At 51.7% G+C, this 17745-nt stretch overlaps 4 protein-coding genes across 7 annotated transcripts in view; 2 read left to right on the top strand and 2 right to left on the bottom strand.

Moving 5' to 3' along the window:
- The window catches only part of cldni (claudin i), an 82015-nt gene extending 66899 nt beyond the window's left edge, over positions 1–15116 (top strand). The window contains exon 4 of the mRNA XM_076041476.1: positions 15102–15116. The gene's annotated coding sequence lies outside the window, so the exon portion shown is untranslated. The remainder of the gene's footprint in view (positions 1–15101) is intronic.
- Positions 1514–9682, bottom strand: prr14 (proline rich 14). Of its 4 annotated transcripts, XM_076041425.1 has the most exons (12): positions 9530–9644; positions 9072–9132; positions 8268–8359; positions 8032–8141; positions 7587–7743; positions 7390–7455; positions 6226–6266; positions 4072–6069; positions 3351–3480; positions 3145–3254; positions 2945–3013; positions 1552–2490 (listed from the first exon to the last, which is right to left on the bottom strand). In XM_076041425.1, the coding sequence occupies exons 4-12, from the start codon at positions 8127–8129 to the stop codon at positions 2184–2186; spliced, it is 2976 nt and encodes a 991-aa protein (XP_075897540.1). In that variant the 5' UTR covers positions 8130–8141; positions 8268–8359; positions 9072–9132; positions 9530–9644; the 3' UTR covers positions 1552–2183. The 4 variants fall into 4 exon arrangements, with proteins under 4 accessions (XP_075897541.1, XP_075897542.1, XP_075897540.1 ...); XM_076041426.1 differs by lacking the exon at positions 9072–9132 and having other exon boundaries at positions 1514–2490; positions 3351–3477; positions 9530–9682; XM_076041424.1 differs by lacking the exon at positions 9072–9132 and having other exon boundaries at positions 1553–2490; positions 9530–9682.
- cd2bp2 (CD2 (cytoplasmic tail) binding protein 2) lies at positions 10481–13895 on the bottom strand. The gene is made up of 6 exons (XM_076041466.1): positions 13470–13895; positions 12271–12400; positions 11980–12137; positions 11308–11899; positions 11109–11194; positions 10481–10709 (listed from the first exon to the last, which is right to left on the bottom strand). Exons 1-6 carry the CDS (start codon positions 13542–13544, stop codon positions 10599–10601), a joined length of 1152 nt encoding a protein of 383 aa, XP_075897581.1. The 5' UTR covers positions 13545–13895; the 3' UTR covers positions 10481–10598.
- pheta2 (PH domain containing endocytic trafficking adaptor 2) lies at positions 14092–17339 on the top strand. Its single transcript, XM_076041468.1, has 4 exons — positions 14092–14722; positions 14981–15095; positions 15185–15488; positions 15580–17339. Exons 1-4 carry the CDS (start codon positions 14694–14696, stop codon positions 15990–15992), a joined length of 861 nt encoding a protein of 286 aa, XP_075897583.1. The 5' UTR covers positions 14092–14693; the 3' UTR covers positions 15993–17339.
- The last annotated feature ends 406 nt before the right edge of the window (positions 17340–17745 follow it).

The following is a 17745-nucleotide window of genomic DNA, read 5'->3' as shown; positions in this document are numbered from 1 at the left end:
CTGCCCGGTTCTGGAGAGACCCAGAACCCCAGCGAGGCGTCTGCTCGGCAGGACTCCGCCCCTTCCTGCCATGACAGGAACTTCCGCCGACTGGCCTTCTGCAGCATCATCTGCGGCATCTCCTGCATCGGCATCTTCGCCGTCGTCAACTCGGTCAAGGTGAGAAGTGGCTCCCTCTAGTGTTGCAGTACTGCAGGTGGCTCTCGGCCTCAAGATCACTTTTTAAGGGTCTCGGTCTCGTCTTGGACTCGAACTGGATGGACTCGGGCTTTTTGATCAAAACCGGTCGAGACCCAGCCAACGACACTGTAATAACATGATAATAACAGACAAGAATCCAGCTGCTGCCTTGTTTCGCTCTGTTGGTGACACCCAACAAATAAACATATCAGCCAGCTATTAAAACAACAGAACAGTAAAGGAAATGCAAGACCATAGTGCAAAAATAGTACCTTGCTGAGAGGAAATGTTGCTGTTGCATCGACGTAGAAGCAAACTTGGTCTGGTCTCGGTCTGGTCTTGGTCTTGCTACTCTCTGGTCTTGATAATGTCTTGCTCTCGGTTGGTGCCGTCTGGACCACCTGCCCCGCCGGTGTGACTCTGTGCTGACCCAGTTCCCTGCGTGCAGGCCGAGGAGTCCAGAGACCCGGAGCGAGCGGCCAGGTTGTCGCGGCGCTCCAGGAACCTGAGCATCATCTCCATCCTGACCTGGTTGGGCCTGCTGGCGCTGATCCCCTGCCTGATGGCGCTGGTCTCCTACCTGCTCACCCTGAAGGACTGACCCTGGGCTGGCAGGGGGGGGGGGGACAGACAGACTCTACTGAGACACACAGCGCCCTCTGCTGGCCAGCTCACATGACCACGCCTATGGTTGAAAAACTTTTTGACTGGTGGGCTCTAAAAAGTGCCAGAGGGGGCCGGAGCAGCAGCAGATGGATGGAGTGGTGTGGTGTGGTGAGCCACCTCAACAGAGGAAAAAAAAATATATGATGGGATGTGAAGAAAACACTGAATGTTGATTGAAAACGAAGAGAAGTTAGGGTTAGTTACTCTGAACACTGAAAATCAACTGAATGAAAGACAGATTTTTCTTTCGAGTACAAACAGTTACTGCAGTTTAAAAGCAATTTAGAGTGATGTCATTCTTCAGGATATCATCATCATCTTCATCATCATCACTGTCGATGAACGTAGGGGAAACACACTAAAACATTTACACAAATGTTTGTTAATGTATCTTCAAGTTCATCTTACTGGCCGGATTAAAAAGCTTAACAAGGCCGCACATGGCCCCCGGGCCATAGTTTGCCCATGCCCAGGTTTACACTTTCCTTTCTTTCCCCACAGGAACAAATGTACACCAAACATGTGGTTTTTATATAGGCTGTGATATTTATTTAACAATGTATCAACAATTCAGACTATAAACAACGTTTAAAAAAAAAAATCCCGCAGTAACTATAAACATAGCGCTACATAAAAATGTACATTTACACACACACACACACAAATATATATATATATATATATGTATATATGTATATAGATCTATTAAAGACAAGACTGTATCTTACCAATGACTCGTTCCTAATTATAATTGATTACATTCTGTGTTCATTGGGTGGTGTCAATAAATAAAAGGGTTCAGGGTCTCTGATAGGACAGCAGGATGGGGAGAGGAGGGGGGGGGATAGGAGACCCAACCTCTCACTGCCAAACTACATCTTTTTTGTTAAAAAAACAACAACCAAACAAAGCCGAACCACACATCATCATCATCATCATAGTACAAAAACACAATATACAAAACTTGGCAAAATGTGTGGAAGGGTTAAGGCGAACTCGTAACATCTTGAATGGCTGCTTTGTACCAAACTGGATTTACATTTTCTACAACACTGGAGACTGAGCTGCTTTCATGAATCTCTGGCCGGCTTCTCATCAACGCTGGGCTTTTTTTTTTTTTTTTTTGGCATTCTGCAAAGAAAAACAACTTAGCTGCCTGGGTGAAACTGCAGACGACGCTTCTGCTTCTGGTGATTCTGCCCCCTGGTGGACGTTGTGCAACATGTCAACTGTGAGGACTGCTGGAGGAGTGACGGACGGACAGTTCACTTTGCTGCCGAGGAGGAGGAAGAGGAGGAGGAGGAGGGTGGTGGCGGCGGGTCACTTCCTGCCTGTGTTCAGCACGCCATCTGCTCGCCGCCGTTCCCATCATGCACCAGCCACAGGCTCAGCTGGTCCAGTTTGGCGCACAGCGCTGAGTCAGCGTCCCACTGCGCGCAGGATGCCGCGGCCTCGTCCCTCGGGAAGCTGCCGCCGCCTCCGCGCCGGGTCCTGGACGCCGCCGCTGCCGCCAGCGGCTTCCTGGACTTGCGGACCTCGCCCACCTCCAGGAACTCCAGGAAGCGCTTGACGCGGCGCTGGCCGAAGCAGGACTCGGAGCCGTTGCGCCGCGTCAGGGGAACCTCGAAGATGGTCTCCAGCCGGCTGCAAGCAGCAGTCGTTAGCACCTCGTTAGCATCTCGTTAGCACATTCATTAGCACCTTGTCTGGCGAGACCCCACTTTGAGGAGTGATGGAGGTGCAAAATATATTTTTTCCATGTCGTTTGCTGCCCAGAATGCTTGTTGTTGCATTTTTCGCTTTTATTACTTGTAAAAAATACTCAGTCTCCTCCTCCGTCCAATCATAACACACTAGTGTCACTGGTCAGTGACCTGGTGACCCGACCCCTTCACTCAACGTGGAAAAAAGTGTTTCCACGAGACTTGTGCAACATTCCTCTATATGGATACGTGTGGAAAACTGAGGTGCTTCCATCACCAGTTTATTATTGCCAGATTTAGGCTTGGTGTAACTCTAGGGGTTGTGGAAACGCAGCTACAGTCAAGGAAAAAACCACAAGAACAACACGATGAAGAAGCGTCCAGCGGACTCTCACCTTTCAGGAGGCTTTTTGAAGTTCTTGTTGGTGTAAATTTCCTCCAGGCTGAACTCCTTCTTCTTCAACCTACAACACAATTCATTCAACTTGCATGAAAAACACACATTCGACACACACACAGGGAAGCAGCAGCAGCAGCAGCGGCACTGACTGACTGACTGTCTGTCTGTCTGTCTGTCTGTCTCGGTCGCACTCACCGGACTGCCTTGGGGAGGCCCATGGGCGTCAGGTTGTTCTGGGGTTTGGGTAAGGCCTTCCGGATCCTGATGGAGGACACCTTCCCTCGCTCCTCCAGCTTCTGCACCACCTGAGACAGTGAAGGAAAGCAAAGACCGGCGCGGGCCTCAGCAAAAGGGCTCCAGTGTTTGAAGGACTGTGCTGCCTGCCTGAAGCTCCACCTCACCTTGACCTCCGAGTCGGACAGGGCCTTCTCCTCCCTCAGGGCCGCGTCCTCGAACTCGTGGCTGGACGAGCTGGTGTCCTCGCTGTCCTCCTCGTCCTCCTGCACGTCACGCAGCAGAGGAAGCCCACTGCTGAGGAGCACAGATGTTGAGAAGATGACAAGGTGCTGCAGCAGCAGCAGCAGCAGCAGCTGGAGGTGGAGGTGAGTGGTCATCATCAGCAGGGCTGCAACATAAATTCCTCGACACGTCGTGCTACTGTCCTCGTCAATGGCCGAATGATAAAATCCCACTGCAGCCGCTACCTGCCGAGCCCTGCGGGTGGCAGCGTCGCTCGCTGTTTACACCCTGCAAAAACCAGAGAAGAAGAACGGCTTCCTCTCTGACAAGGCGGGAAAACCCTGACCCAAAGTGAAGCAGCCAAACTCTGAAGCCACACGCCAACACCCTACACACCACCAGGTGGCGCTTATTTGCTGATTCATCGTCAGCCTGCGACGCATCGTACGTTTTTTTCGCACGTCGGAAAATCATGGACCGAGCTAGCTTAGCGAGTGCTAGTTCACTGAGGTCACTGCCAATAGCAGCGATTACACCGAACCGAACCACTCTTTCACCGACGAATCGACTCATCGAAAAGATTGATTAGTCAACAAGAAAATGAATCGTTAGTTGCAGCTCCAGTCATCAAGGTCACGGAGGTCACAGAGGTCACGGGTTTACCTGTCCAGGGCGGGGCCACCGGACTCGGACCGGCGGAGGCTCCAGGCGGACGGGCTGGACGGATGCGAGGACGGCGAGGAGGCGGGACCGGTGAGGTGGGAGGGGGAGGGGCCGGCCGGGGGAGGCTCCGCCCTCTTGGAGAGGAAGGCCAGCGGGCTGGACAGGAAGCAGGAGGCCAGGGTGGAGAAGGAGGGGCCGGGGGAGGGGCAGGGCAGCGACCTGCGGGAGGGGAACACCTCCTTGCGCAGGCAGAGCGGCGCCAGCTCGCGCTCCACCTCCAGGCTGCAGACCGTGTGGCGGCGGGCGCGGCGAGGGCTCCTGCGGGCGTGGCCGACGTGCTGCTGCTGGGGTGAGGCCGCCGCCCTGCTGGGGCGCGGGGGGAGGGACGGCGCCGCCCATGGGGGGTCAGCGGCGGTGGTGAGCGACGGGAGCTCCGGGCACGAGACGCTGCGAGAGAGTCGGGAGCGAGCAGCGGGGGGCGTGGCCACCGGGTGGGCGTCGCCCTCTCCGGCCGCCCGGCCCAGCGGCCGCTGGACTCTCCGTCGCCCCCGCTGGCCGTCTCTGCGGGGCCTGACGGCGACCCCTCGTGACCTCGGCATGGAGGCGTGGCTAACGGCGCCCTGCTCCGCTCCGTCCAATAGGAGCTGGTCGTCGCTCCGGATGAGGGCGGGCAGGTCCGGCGGCGTCATCTCCAAATGAAGCGGGTCCGTTGACCTTTGACCCCTAGCCTCCTCAGGCTGGGGGCTCCTCCGGGCGCACTGAGACCTCGCCGCCCTTTTCTGCTTCTTCCTGCTGCCCTCCAGTGGCGGCGCCGTCCCGCCCCATGCCGAATCCTCGTGCGTCCCCGATTTTCGTTTGCGCTCCTTTTCGTCGTCGATGTGCAGCGGCCGGACGAGGACGACGGCGAAGCGCTGCGTCTGCGGCAGCTGCGTGATGGCGATGGTGGTCTCCAGCGCCACGGTGGCGGCGGCGGTGGCGCCGAGGCCTCGCGACGCTTTGCCCTGAGCCGCCCGCAACTTCGGCCTCGGCTTCACCTCAGCATCGGGAGGAGGACCGTCAGTCGCCGCCGCTACTGCTGCTGCTACTTCTTCCAGTCGCACTTTTCTGTCGGCTCTGGTTTTCACCGCCGGCCTGGTCACATGACCCTCGGACGCGGTCGTCTTCTTCCTGGGTGGTCTTGGCGCTCTGGCCACGCCCTCGGCCGGCCTCTTCTTCTTCTTCAGCGGCTCTGTGGAGTGACAGTCGGCTGCATCAGGGCGGGGCTCCGCCTCTTCAGAGTCCAGCTGGGAGGGGCGTGGCCCTCCGTCGGGAGGACTGGGGTCCCCTCTGCGACCAGTCTCGCTCCCCCTGCTGGTGGCTTGAGGCCGGACAGCCTTGCTGGGAACCTGCTTCCTGTTTGCGGGACCCTTCCTGGTCTGCGGCGGGTCCGTGCTGTCAGCTGGCTCCGCCTCCACACTGCACAGCAGCAGCGAGGGCTCCACGGTGGCACTGGTGCTGACCAGCAGTGGGATGGGATCCTGGGGGGCGGAGCCAGATGGACTCCACCCTCCCTGGGGTTTCTCAGTCGCCTGCTCAGTTACCTCCACGTCGTCGTCAAAAGACAACGTTTTAGAACACTTAGCAGCAGCAGCAGCAGCAGCAGCAGCAGCAGCAGCAGCATCTTCCTGGCAGCGCTGGAGCTGCTCGCTCTCTCCACCGCCGTCCTCGGGACAGTCGGTGGACGGCGGCGGCGGCGGAGGAGGCGGTGGACTGGGAGCCCTGAACAGTTTGACGGGACTCATGACGATCTCGGTGAAAGTGGCCATCTTGGAGCGGAAGGACTGGAAGAGGGGGCCGATGACCCAGCTGCGGGGGGCCGAGGCGCTTTGCTCGGCCGTCGCGGCGCCAGCGTCCACCTCCATGGTGAGGTGGAGCTGCGGCGCCGGCGGCAGCGCCGGCTCCGCCCTGCCGTCTGCGGCGCACACGTCCATCCCTGTCAGAGTCTGCAGCCGCGGCCTGCTGAGGGAAGCAACAACAGGAAGGTCGCATGTTGAGTTCAGCAGCACAATCTGAAACATTTTAATTTTTGACACGTCGATATTTTATGAGTGGCGCTACGAAATCAAACGACCTTGAAAAAAGTTTTTTTTTTTTTTTTTCTGCAACAATACTCACTCATCCGGTCGCTCCGCTGCCAAATTAAATCCAAAACCATTCTGCAAAACACAAACGGTTGAAATTTATTTTCTGGGAAAAGGAAACAAAAGTGTCCAAACTGTCACACTTACACAATAACGAGATCAAGATTTGACACATTTCAACTCGAAGCTCCAATTCAAAGTCAATACGCGCGGGTGAGCCGCTGTAAACACAGGGCTAACATGCTGCAGGTCTGCATGATTTCTGGGTATTTCACCGTGCGAGGCTGCAAATGGGAAGGAGGCGGGACCTCTGGCAAGTAAAATCATGCTTTTCTTTTTTTTTAAATTGCTGATGGATTCTGGGAAAGCGTGTTGGATGCTAGCAATACTGAAGCACAATGAGGGCGTGACAGGCTGAGTTGCAGTGCTGCTGCTGTGTGATGCAGCAGACGGAGGAGCAGGAGGATTAGAATCACTGCATTAACCCTGAAGCCCGCTGGCTGTTAAAGGTGGCGGCAGACGGGAAAACTCTCAGGGCTTAAGGCGCCCAGATTAGTGTCGGCGCAGTGCACGGGTGGGCAAACTACGGCCCGGGGGCCATATGCAGCCCGTTAGCTTTCTAAATTTGGCCTGTCGAACCTGAAGATATGATATTAACAGTCAGGCAGTGATGAAACAGCTGCGTCTCCTCCATGTTTGCAGTGTTTTCAGAGTCTTTTCAATAAAGAGCTCAACACCCTGGTGGTTCTCGGTGGTTCTAAGATTAATTTGGTTGCAACTTTGCTTTGCTTCACTTTCCATTGACATTACAGCAACATGTTTTCTACCTAATTGCTCTTTCCAGCACCTTCACAGCAGCCCAAAGTGCTTTCCAATGGCCTCTCATTCACTCACCCACCAATGGGTGGCGCCGCCATGCAAGGCGCTGCCACTGGGAGCAATCTAGGGTTCATGGTCTTGCCCAAGGACACTTCAAACGTGGGAGAGTTGGAGCCGGGATTTGAACCGCCAACCCTTCGATCATCGATCCACAGCCCACTCTACCAACCGCTCCTACACATCCATGACAGTTCATCCAATCCCATCTCCTCAAACACTCCATGCATCTGTCACGTTTTAGGAGCCGTTGTGTGAGTGCAGTGTGTGAGGGTGGCCCAGCTAGACCGAGTCCAACAGGGTGAGGGACCTCAACACTGACCCGGCCTCGTCCTTCACGTCCTCGGGAGTCGTCCACTCTGGGCTGCTTGGCCTGAGACACCTGGACCTGCAGAGAAACACCAGGACTGTTAACAATCCTGAAGAGAAGCTCCTCCTCCTCCTCCGCCTCCTCCTCCTCCAGGAGGACACGTGCTGATGGTAACTCCTGGAGCTCCGCTCTCTCTCTCTCTCTCTCACCATGTTTGTTGTGTGCCAGGTCCTCTTGGGCTGGGACACACTGGACGTGCAGGACGCCCTGCTGCTCTTGCTGCTCTGTTTCTCTGGACTGTGCGATCTGATGGCTTGAATGCGTCCACTTCTTCTTCTGTGTGCCAACGCTCCATCACTGGCATGGCTGCGTAAAAGATGATTGAATAAGAAAAATATATATCGTTAGACATCATAATTAGGGTAAGCGTTTTTTCTTAGGATAGAAACCCGTTTTTTTATTTGTATTACTGATGTCTTGACCTGCACAGGCATCGTCAATCACGTCTGCGCCCACACAAAAACAGGCGTCCTTTAAAATTCCAACTCAATTCAAAGATTTTCTTTTCAAAATTGAGGAGGACGATGGAGGGCAGAGAAAAGACCAGGAGCGACAGGAGGAGGAGCAGCAGCAGGGGTGCGAGTGGAGGAGTACCTGGGAGTGACGGAGGGGAGGGGAGGGGAAGGAGGTGCAGGCAGACTGTGGGGAGGTGCACTACACAAACTGACTGGGGACCAGGCATCTTCTTCCATCGGACAAACTGCCTGTGGGAGCGGATCAGAGGGGTTAGTCAACATCCCCCTCCCACTGTCTGTCTGCCTGTCTGTCTGTCCTCCTCTGCAAATGGGAAATAAGATAATTATAATAAAAGACAGAGGCTCAACACTCACCGTCCTGATGTCTGCGATGGCCGTTTGCTCCGAGATCACTGGAGGTTCCTTCAGCTTTCAGACTCTGTGAGTCGGCCGATGCTGCTGTTTCACTGTAAGAGGAGAAAAAAAAAAAAGACAATGATGATAAAACGGCAGAAAAAAATAAGTGAAACATAGTTCTGGCCATCCACACCAAAATAATACAGGGTGCCCCAAAAAAATTTGACATCATTTCGCAGGCCAATAATCTTGGCAATTCTTGTTGAAATGAGCTCAAAATTTTCAAGACTTTATAGATAATATTTTATTTTTGTTGTGTTTTCAGGTTGAGCCGTTCACTCCCAAAGAGAAGTCATGTTGCGTCTTCACCATCAGTGCAACATTTGGCAAACAAATTTGGACTTGGTCGGCCCTTAATAAACTTATGACGTTCAACACCTGACATTTCATTGAGCTAGACTTCGCAGTTTCCAAGAAAAAAAAAAAAAAAATTTTTTTTGGGGGGGGGTGGGGGCACACCCTGTAGATACGTTTTAAAATGAAAAGTCACGGAAAGTCAAAATCAAACCGAACCGTTTGTGAGAAATGAGAAGGTCACGAGGTCGATTTTGAAACTGAGGGACTCGTGCATCCTGTCGCGTGGACGTTTTCATTCCACACTCATTTAAAAAAAAAAAAAAAAAAAATCAAACCACTGCTTGTTGCTTGTGATAATGACCGCATTTCTTTGAATCTACGGCATCGTCTCCCCCGCGAGCGCAGAGAGAATTGGATGTTCTGGAGGGAAGTCCGTGAACACAACACACTCCTGAACACACTCACCTGAAGTAGTTCCAACGTTACCGGCTCTTACTATTTACAGCGATTCAAGGTGGCGGTTTAACTTCAACAAACAAACAAACAAACAAAAAAGAAACAATTAAAAAGACAAAACAAAAAAACGAGCGATGTCTACTTGCTGGAATGGAAAATAATTCCCCCTCCCACAATATTATGCGCATTCAACGTAGCTTTAAATTGCGGCAATAAGGCGTAATAAATAGGAGTTCCCGCAGCTCTGCAGTTTTCTTTCTTCTTCTTTTTTTGTTACTTGGAGTAATTTGCACCAGCATTGACGAGCTCCATATTTTGTTTCTCCTTCCAGGGAGTAGTCGTAGCCCGGGCGACGTTAGCTCGGCGAGTCGGAACGCTTTGCCTCGCGGTCACCAGGCAGTTTATCTCGGCGGCCGCCACCGAACCGGCGGGCTTATTTAAAGCCAAAGAACATTAAAGACACTCACCACCGGTGCCGCGAGGCCCGCAACCGTGGACTGGGACTGACGAGCAGCTCACCGGGGAGCAGACATGCCGGACGGCGCCCTGCTGCGGTGACGAGTGCGTTTTTTACAAACACTACGAGCGGACGGGCGCTTCGTCCAATCACAGCGCGGCTTCGTTTCCCGTGCGGAAACCGCCAACGGGCCGCGACCAATCAGGGTTTGCGTTCAAGAGTTGGAAATGGGGGTAGCCAATGGAAGTGCCCGACCCCCATAATTTCAGTTTTCTTTATTGTCCCCGACTGACCTCTTTTATCTCCACTTATTTGTCTCTTGTAAAAAAAAGATCTTTTCAAACTCAATCTTTTCCTGTCGCTTACGTTTTTGTTCCTGCCCCGAAAAAACATTATTTTGTGAGTCAGAACGAAATTGGAGGGAAAGCAACCGAGATCAGACCTGCTGCTCAACACTTGCACCGTGTGATGACCCCCGACGCATCATTTCTGCACTTGGCGGCAATGCCAACGACTGATGAATTGTAATGCATTGTAATGCATTGACTCAGCTGTGCAACTTCTGATCACAGCCGGGTTTCCCTGAGATTCTAATGACAGAAAATCGTTTTGTGGCGACAATTAAAGTGGGAGAGGAATTTCTCTTTATTGACCGTCACTCCCCACCCCCCCACCCCCCATGTTTATGCAGACTAATCTGATTGATATCTTAAACGATGCAACATGCATCATAATTTTAATGTACATATAACTGAACTGTGAAAATATAATAACTTGGTTTTAAATGACTAAAGTCGTCATTTATTACCTGCGGTTAAGAAGTGAGGCGCCTGCAGAGAATTACTTCCTTCCTTACTTATTACACTCACACTCCAGGTTCACTATTAAATAGGTCAGTGTGCCGATGACTTTGGTCTCTGACTAATTAAACAAACCACACACAACTGACTGCAACACAACATGCGGTACATGATTTCTTTATTTAAAAACAATATACATATAGGATAAACCCCGATGGTTTACAGACCCCACAGCATTAAAAAAAATGACCGTTGTGCAGGTTTGCCGCCTTGCAGGAATTACGTGTAAAGGTCAAAGTCGAGGCGCTTGGAGTTGTAGAACTGCGCCCCCTCCTGGTCCTTCCTCCGGCAGTAAACGCCGTCGTTGAAGAAGCCCTCGTCGACCCAGTCCTGCAGGGGAGACAGGAGACACATTAGAAGGCCGGCAGGACACATTCAGGTTTGCAGGTAGAGTCAGCTGGTACCCCAATCATCCAGTGAGCAACATGGTATTCACTGAGGCTGGCTGGAGAGAAATGCAAAACTAAACGAGAATGTAACGCCACCCAACTTGCATCAGTTCTCTAAAATCAGCTTCCTCATGCAGCGGTCTGCTGTTATGATCATTACAGACGATATATATTTCTGAAAATGACAGAATAACAGCGTAAACACCTATTAGTGGGAAATGGAAATGATGGAAATAATAAAAACACAGCACATAATTCCAAAAAAAAATTGCAAACAGAGAACAAAACACCTGGTTTTCTTGACTACTGAATAAACAACTCTTTTATTTTGAAAGCGTACCTTCATCTGCTGGCTGGTGAAGGGGCCGTAGACCTCTGAATCATTCTTGTTCTCCCACTTGTACTCCCACAACACTGCATCGCTCACTGACAAGGAGACACAAGTGGATTCAGCACAGCAGCACAGCAGCACAGCAGCACAGCAGCAGCTTGGTGTCGGTGCAGCAGACGAGTGCAGGGAGGGAAGCAGTCGGCTCTACCTCTCGTGTCGTCGTCGTCCTCCCCTTTGCTGCCGTGCGTGTCGTCGAATTTATCCGCAAACATGTCGAGCTCTTCTTCCTCGTCGTCGCTGCCGCGGCTCGGCCTCAGCGCCGGCTTCTTGTCGGTCATGCTTCTCATCATGTAGGCCAGCTTCTCCTGCGTCTGCTGGTAGATCTCGTACATGCCCGAGCCGACCAGGCGGTCGGCCAGCGCCGTCAGCCTGTCCAGCTTCTCCGTGTCCCTCCTGGCCTCGTCCTCCTCCGCCGTGGCCTCGTCCTCCTGCCTCAGCTTCCCTTTCTTCCGCCGTCCTCCCAGGCCGCCCAGCCGCCGCAGCGCCGCCGCCACCGTCTCCCCCGGCAACAGCAGCTCCACCACGGCCTCCGTCAGCTGCTGCTGGGTGAGGGACGCCAGCGGGTCCTCGGCCGGCTCCTCCTCTTCCTCATCCTCCTCCTCTTCCTCGTTCTCTCGGTCCGCCTGCTTCTCCTCTCGCTGCCTCTCCTCCTCAGCCTCGTCCTCGTCGCCGGCCCGCCGGCGCCTCTTGGCGCCCAGACCTTTCTTCTTCCGCTTGACCGGCTGCTCTTTAATCTTCACCTGCGAGAAGCAGCGAAACCATGTTGTTTAGCGCCGCTCGCAAAGTTGAGCAACCCCGCTGTGTCTTTGACTCTGATTACCCAGTCGATGTTGTCCAGCCAGTTGTCTCGGATCTCCTGGTCCTTTTTGATGAAGTAGTTCCCCTCAGAGTCAAAGTGGCCTTCCTGCATCTCCTCGTCCAGGTTGAAGGGCGTGATGGGGACGCCCTCGTCACAGTCGATGGTTGCCCCCTCTTGGCCTGAACACAGTTTATGCGGCGTGAATGGAAACGTTTACCCCGAGGACCCAAGTCTTTGGTTCCATCAAAGCAGGTGAGACAACCTGTGTTCCAAATATCACCTGTTGGTCGCTTTGTCTCGAACAGAACCTACCTTCCACGTCGTCAGTGTCCAGAATGTCATATTTGCTGCTGCGTGTTTCTTCTGCGTCGTCCTCCTCGTCGCTGTCCAGGGAGTGCTTGCCCTTAAACCTGGAGCCCGGTCCGCTCAGCGGCTCACAACTCTAAAGTTACAACAGATAATATACACATCTAGAGTTGCCAACCGTCCCGTAAAATACACAATTGTCCCGTTTTGAACCGACACGGGGACAGGGTTTGTCCTGTATTGCTGAGTTGTCCTGAACCAAACAGAAGCTCCCGCACGCTGTTCAGCTCTGTCTCTTTATCAATAATACAATGTTTCGGTTGACAGACCTTCGTCAGGTATTACGCATCCTCCGGGACTGCTGAGATTTGTCTTGAACGTAAATTTATTTTCTATTCAAGCTCACATTTGTTTCCGTTGAGTTTGCGTTCAAAGCTGTAATCTACGTAGCTGCAGGCAACGCCATTGGCCAACAACAATTGCGGACGGGCTGCGTAGTTTGCGTAGAGTAGGCTATTATTTATTGAGCCGCTGGCCTGTGAAGGTCATGACCCCGAGCACTGTGGGAGGGAGGCCTCCTTTATTTTTCTGAATGAAATTTGGCAGCGCTACGTCACAGCCGACAATTTTTGAGACTCTGCTGCGGCGAGTCAATGTGGGATTTAGCAGCTTAGCCAGTAACAGTAGTTGAATTAGTGACGTTGCTCAATGCAGCGACACTCCCACTAAAACAGGGGGCACCAAGTACCCCCCCACCCCCACCCCCTCGGACCACATGGGTCGCCCCCAGGCCTGCTCTAAAAATAGAACTCCTCTTAAAACTGCATCAATGTCATTTTATTCTCTTGCTATTCTTTGGCCATCACACTTGCATTTATATAGATTCAAAAGTGAAAATAAAAATATTTTATCCTGCATGAAGTCTAGAGACGTGCAGGAGGTGAACTTGGTCATTGTTGACAATCATTGTGAGAGATGTACGTGCTCTCACATAGATCAGTATCATCACTAATAATACACAACTAAAGGCAAACTGAGAAAACTTGTTATTTCAGAAGAGTCTGGCAAACTGGCTGCCCTTCGTCTGACTCAGTTCCCATGTAGAAGGTTTAAAACGATCGGTGAGCCCTGCACTAAAAAAGATCACCTGGCGTGTTGATGTTGTTGTGCGTGTGCGGTGCTGGTTGCTATGCTAGATGAGCTACCTTCTTGGTCGGCAGCTCGTCGTCCAGGTCGAGCCCTCCATCTCCGTCCTCGAACGTCACCTTCCTCTTCGGCATGTCCGCCGGCGGAAGGACTCTTTTTATTTTATTTTTTTTTTTTGACTCTGCAACACCAGTGAGAGGTGACGTTAAACACACGCTGCTGCTGCTGCTGCTGCTGCTGCTGCTGGAGCGGGACTCCCGCTAATGCTCATGCTAAACACACTAGCCAGTCACGGCGATCACCCGCAGCAACACGCAACGAGCAAATCACGGATTGTGGACTAAACTCTTGCCAGGGTCGATGTTCAGCCGACTGCTGTCGCTTGAACGACGATAAATTGTCAATCTATGTATGTTTTTCTTTGCCATTTGGTGTAAAAACCTTGAGAGATCGGGGCCAGGAAGCAGCGGGCTCGCGTTTTCCGCCGTTGCTTGTTTTCTTCTTCGTCGCTTCTTCGCTACAGGAGCTGGTCGGCACGCGAGTTGATTGCCGCCACCGCCTGGCGAGCGTTATACTACAACGTAAGAAGTTGAGTTCTGAAAGGAACGGTTTCGAGACATGAAATGGTTTGAAAAATGAAAGCAAGTTTATGAACAATTTGGCAAGTTTCATGGATTTTTTTAAAAAAAAATATGTAAATCATGTCAAAGTAAGACGATGAGAATAAGGTTATGAGAAAGAAATAAATTTTTTTAAGCCTCAGAAAGACTCAAAAAACAGCTGGAAAAAATATTATGAAAATTGATTTCTAAATTCTAATTTTGAGGACAGCCTTGCATCTAATAAAAGAAGCCATCTGACTGTTATAGCAACAATAATTTAACTTTTGATCAGACTTAGTTCACAGTGAAGAACACAGGCCAGCTGATTAACAAAGTGCTTGCAGGAAAAAAAAAGTGATTTAAAAAAAAAAAAAAGGTAAAAAAAAAAAGGTAACGGAATGGAGAAGTGAGGGATGTGAGACAAATGATGTCATCCAGTCTCTCAGAGTCTCTCAGAGGCTTCAAAGGGTCCGGGCCAAGAGTTCTGGTCGACTGACGGAGACGAGATATAACGTGTCGGGGATTGTGTTACCAGGAAGTGGGTCGAGTTATTTATATTTCAGCAGTCGTCCTGTCGTACCCCGAGGGAGAAGCAGTGATCGTAACCTGAAACGAGATATTCAAACACATTGTCTGCTGCTCCTGGAGGGTCGCGGCCGAATCGGAAGAGTCTGACATAAGATGTCAAGAGCCTCAGTGCACAGACTCAGGTGAGTCATCTATCCATCTATCTATCTATCTATCCATCTATCTATCTATCTATCTATCTATCTATCCATCTATCTATCCATCTATCTATCTATCTATCTATCTATCCATCTATCTATCTATCTATCTATCTATCTATCTATCTATCTATCTATCCATCTATCTGTCTATCTGTCTGTCTATCTATCTATCTTCATGACAAGTTTCTTTGAACTCACAGTTCCTCTTTGACCATCTTGTTCTGTCTTGTGTTTTGCAAGTCTCGTGTCTTTGAAGCGTCCTCCAGCTGCCAGGATGAAGCTGCACGAGAAGATTCTGACCCACTACCTGTCGTGTCCCTCTCCGGTGGATAGAGAAGGATATCTCTACAAGAAGGTCCAGGCGGAGAGACTCACAACCTACGTCACTTTGCATTCCAGTCCTCCAGGTTTGATTGTCACCATCACCTCCCGTCGTCTCTGCAGAAGGAGCGCACGGCCACGTACCGGCGCCGCTGGTTCGTGCTGAAGGCCAACCTGCTCTTCTACCAGGAGCAGCCGGCCGACCGACACCTGCTGGGCCTCATCGTGCTGGAGGGCTGCGCCGTGTGGTGCTGCGAGGACGACGGACACTTTGCCTTCTGCCTGGAGTTCCAGGGAGTCGGACTGAGGAGCTACAGGCTGGCGGCGGCCGACGGGCCGAGCCGGGAGAGCTGGGTCAGAACCCTGCAGTCGGCCAGCCACGGCCACCTGTCGCTGCTGCTGCGGGACCTGAGGGACCAGTACGAAGGTGCGTCCTGCATCTCCAGGTGTGTGGTGCTACACGACTGACCAGCTGATCCTGATCTGCTCCGTTGATTCTTCTCCACCTCCGCCTTTAGAGGTTGAGAGCCAGCGGCGCTCCGGCGAGGGTCACGCCACCTTCAGGCCGTCCAGCGGCTCCCTCGCCGCCCAGGGCTGCGCCCTGCAGGTCAGGGAGGGGAGGAGCTTGAGCGCCAGCACCGTTTTAGTGCCACCCAGCAGAATTCTGTGGAAGAAGTCGGCCAAGTTGTGGAGCAGGAGGAGTGCGATGGTCACGCCCCTGAACGCCGGCAGCGCCGCCCACAGCGAGTGGCCCTCGGTGGATGTCAACCTTCTGCAGGACTTCAGCAAACTTCACCACTACTATGGCCTGGAGGTGAGGAGAGCCAGGGAGGAGTGGCTGAGGGGCCGAGCCGCTGAGGAGCTGGTGGAGGAGCAGAGAGAAGAGGAGAAGACAGAGGAGGAGCCTGGAGATCTGATCAACCTGAGCTGAGAGCAAAGTCTCAGGGAGGGGAAGTGAGACAGCTGCCGTGAGTGACAAACAGGAAGTGATGCAGCTGCGGGCTGCGAGGAGGTGAGACTGAAACCGTCATGTGACCGAAAAGAGGACAGGAAGTGGCGTCGGCATGGTGAACCGTTCAAAAGTGTTTCTGCTGATGTGTCTCCCACACCTGTACTGAGCGTGCTCAGAACATTCATAAAGCAGGTATCACACTTCTTGGAATTTTTTTTTTTTCATTTTAATTTTTTGAATAGTGTTTGCATAATCTTTTTTTGTAAATTTCACCAGTTGGTGTAAAAAAAAAAAGCATCACTTTCCCGGCACTCCTGTAGCCGCCTGCTGTCTTGGAATTGGAAACCTCTCAGTTCCAGACTGAAAATCTCAACCGTTAGCAGTTAGCAATTAGTTGCTTGGATTCCCCAAACCAGTCGGCATCCGTGGCCCCATGACATCGTCAGTGCGGATGCTGCAGTTTGATCTGAACCTTCCTGACCCCTTTACAACAACAACAACAACAACAATAATGGAACGTCCAAATTTCAACTTTCAACTTCAAATTGTTGTGTGTTGCCAGGCGATGATTACTTTTAAATTCAAGTAAATGCATTCTTTTTAGAACTGTGATGTGCAATGACAACTCTGCAAACAGCAGAGGGCGCTGCAGCCTCAGTTGGTTGAACACTGAGTGCGCTGACTAACTAACTGATGGAGGAGTGAATCAAACAGCCGCAGCTGCAAGCGGTCCGGTTCCGGGCGTGAAGACTGAATCCATTTATCCGGGATCATTGCATCGGGTCTGACTTTCAACACCTCTGTTGTTGAATTTAACCGGACAACCGGCTCGTAGACAGCAGCCGTTTAGCCGCAGGACGACTCGTAAACAGACGGACGGTGGAAAGTAAAAGTTGACCTTTGACCTCCAGCCGCTGACAACAGGCTCAGGTGACAAAACACGGCGGCCGAGGCCGCGATGGGAAGTGGAGCGCGGAGCGGCGCGATCAGTGGGAGCCGATGGGGAGCGTCGGGTGTCAGGCATGTCACGGCTCCCGGGGGGGCGACGCCTCGCCATCCCGGGGCCGCATTCCGAGGAGGCTCGGGTTACAGCAACACCTCGCTGGAATGAACACACAGACACAAACACACACACACATCTGTACGCAAGCATTCCGTCAGGATGGCAGTGCGTAAACACATCCTGACCTCCGACCCCTGATTCTTTCCGTCCTGCTGCTCATCCTTTCTCATTCTGCTCTTTGTACAATAAACGGGAATACCGCAAGACTTTTATTACTGATATGTATTTTTTAAAATAAAAAAGTCCTTATCAAATAATTTGATCTCTTAATTCATCAAGACTCATAGTAAAAGTCATTGTCCTCAGTCACTTTTTAAATCTGAATAAAAAGTAAATTCTGATTCTGAAATCAATCTATATATTTTTTTCATTTAAACTTTATTTAACCAGGTTGGTCCCACTGAGATACAAAGACCTCCGTTTCAGGGGAAGCCTGGCCAAGGTAGCAGCAGGGTGTGAGTTGAAAGTTATAACATTAAGACAGACAATGGATGCACCATGACGAGGGCAGACCACAACACATGGGACACACAGTAGAATACAAGCAAGCCAGACAACATTGTAGAATAGGTCTGGGCAGTTCAGGATCATAATGTCATTAAAAAGCAAGAGTCTGCTTCCAGATCCCTCAAGAGTTTGGAAAGGAAGTGACTGGAACAAGGTGCTGCA

The sequence above is a fragment of the Nelusetta ayraudi genome, unplaced genomic scaffold (genome assembly GCF_046127955.1).
Source record: "Nelusetta ayraudi isolate G7.1 ecotype Tasmania unplaced genomic scaffold, CSIRO-AGI_Nayr_v1 ptg000067l, whole genome shotgun sequence".
Lineage (NCBI taxonomy): Eukaryota > Metazoa > Chordata > Actinopteri > Tetraodontiformes > Monacanthidae > Nelusetta > Nelusetta ayraudi.
Note: the sequence above shows the minus strand (reverse complement) of the source record. Positions and strands in the feature narration are given on the sequence as shown.

Bases quoted from the DNA above. Each gene is read 5' to 3' on its own strand.
- prr14 (XM_076041424.1), bottom strand. From the start codon at position 8,129: ATGGAAGAAGATGCCTGGTCCCCAGTCAGTTTGTGTAGTGCACCTCCC. The intron at 7,744-8,031 runs GTACTCCTCCAC...TCTTTTACGCAG, and splicing joins CTCCCCTCCGTCACTCCCAG to CCATGCCAGTGATGGAGCGT. The intron at 2,491-2,944 runs GTGAGAGTCCGC...TGCTGCTTGCAG, and splicing joins TTCAAAAAGCCTCCTGAAAG to CCGGCTGGAGACCATCTTCG.
- cd2bp2 (XM_076041466.1), bottom strand. From the start codon at position 13,544: ATGCCGAAGAGGAAGGTGACGTTCGAGGACGGAGATGGAGGGCTCGAC. The intron at 12,401-13,469 runs GTAGCTCATCTA...TTGTAACTTTAG, and splicing joins ACGAGCTGCCGACCAAGAAG to AGTTGTGAGCCGCTGAGCGG. The intron at 11,195-11,307 runs GTAGAGCCGACT...TCTCCTTGTCAG, and splicing joins GGACGACGACGACACGAGAG to TGAGCGATGCAGTGTTGTGG.
- pheta2 (XM_076041468.1), top strand. From the start codon at position 14,694: ATGTCAAGAGCCTCAGTGCACAGACTCAG. The intron at 14,723-14,980 runs GTGAGTCATCTA...GTGTTTTGCAAG, and splicing joins GCCTCAGTGCACAGACTCAG to TCTCGTGTCTTTGAAGCGTC. The intron at 15,489-15,579 runs GTGCGTCCTGCA...CTCCGCCTTTAG, and splicing joins CCTGAGGGACCAGTACGAAG to AGGTTGAGAGCCAGCGGCGC.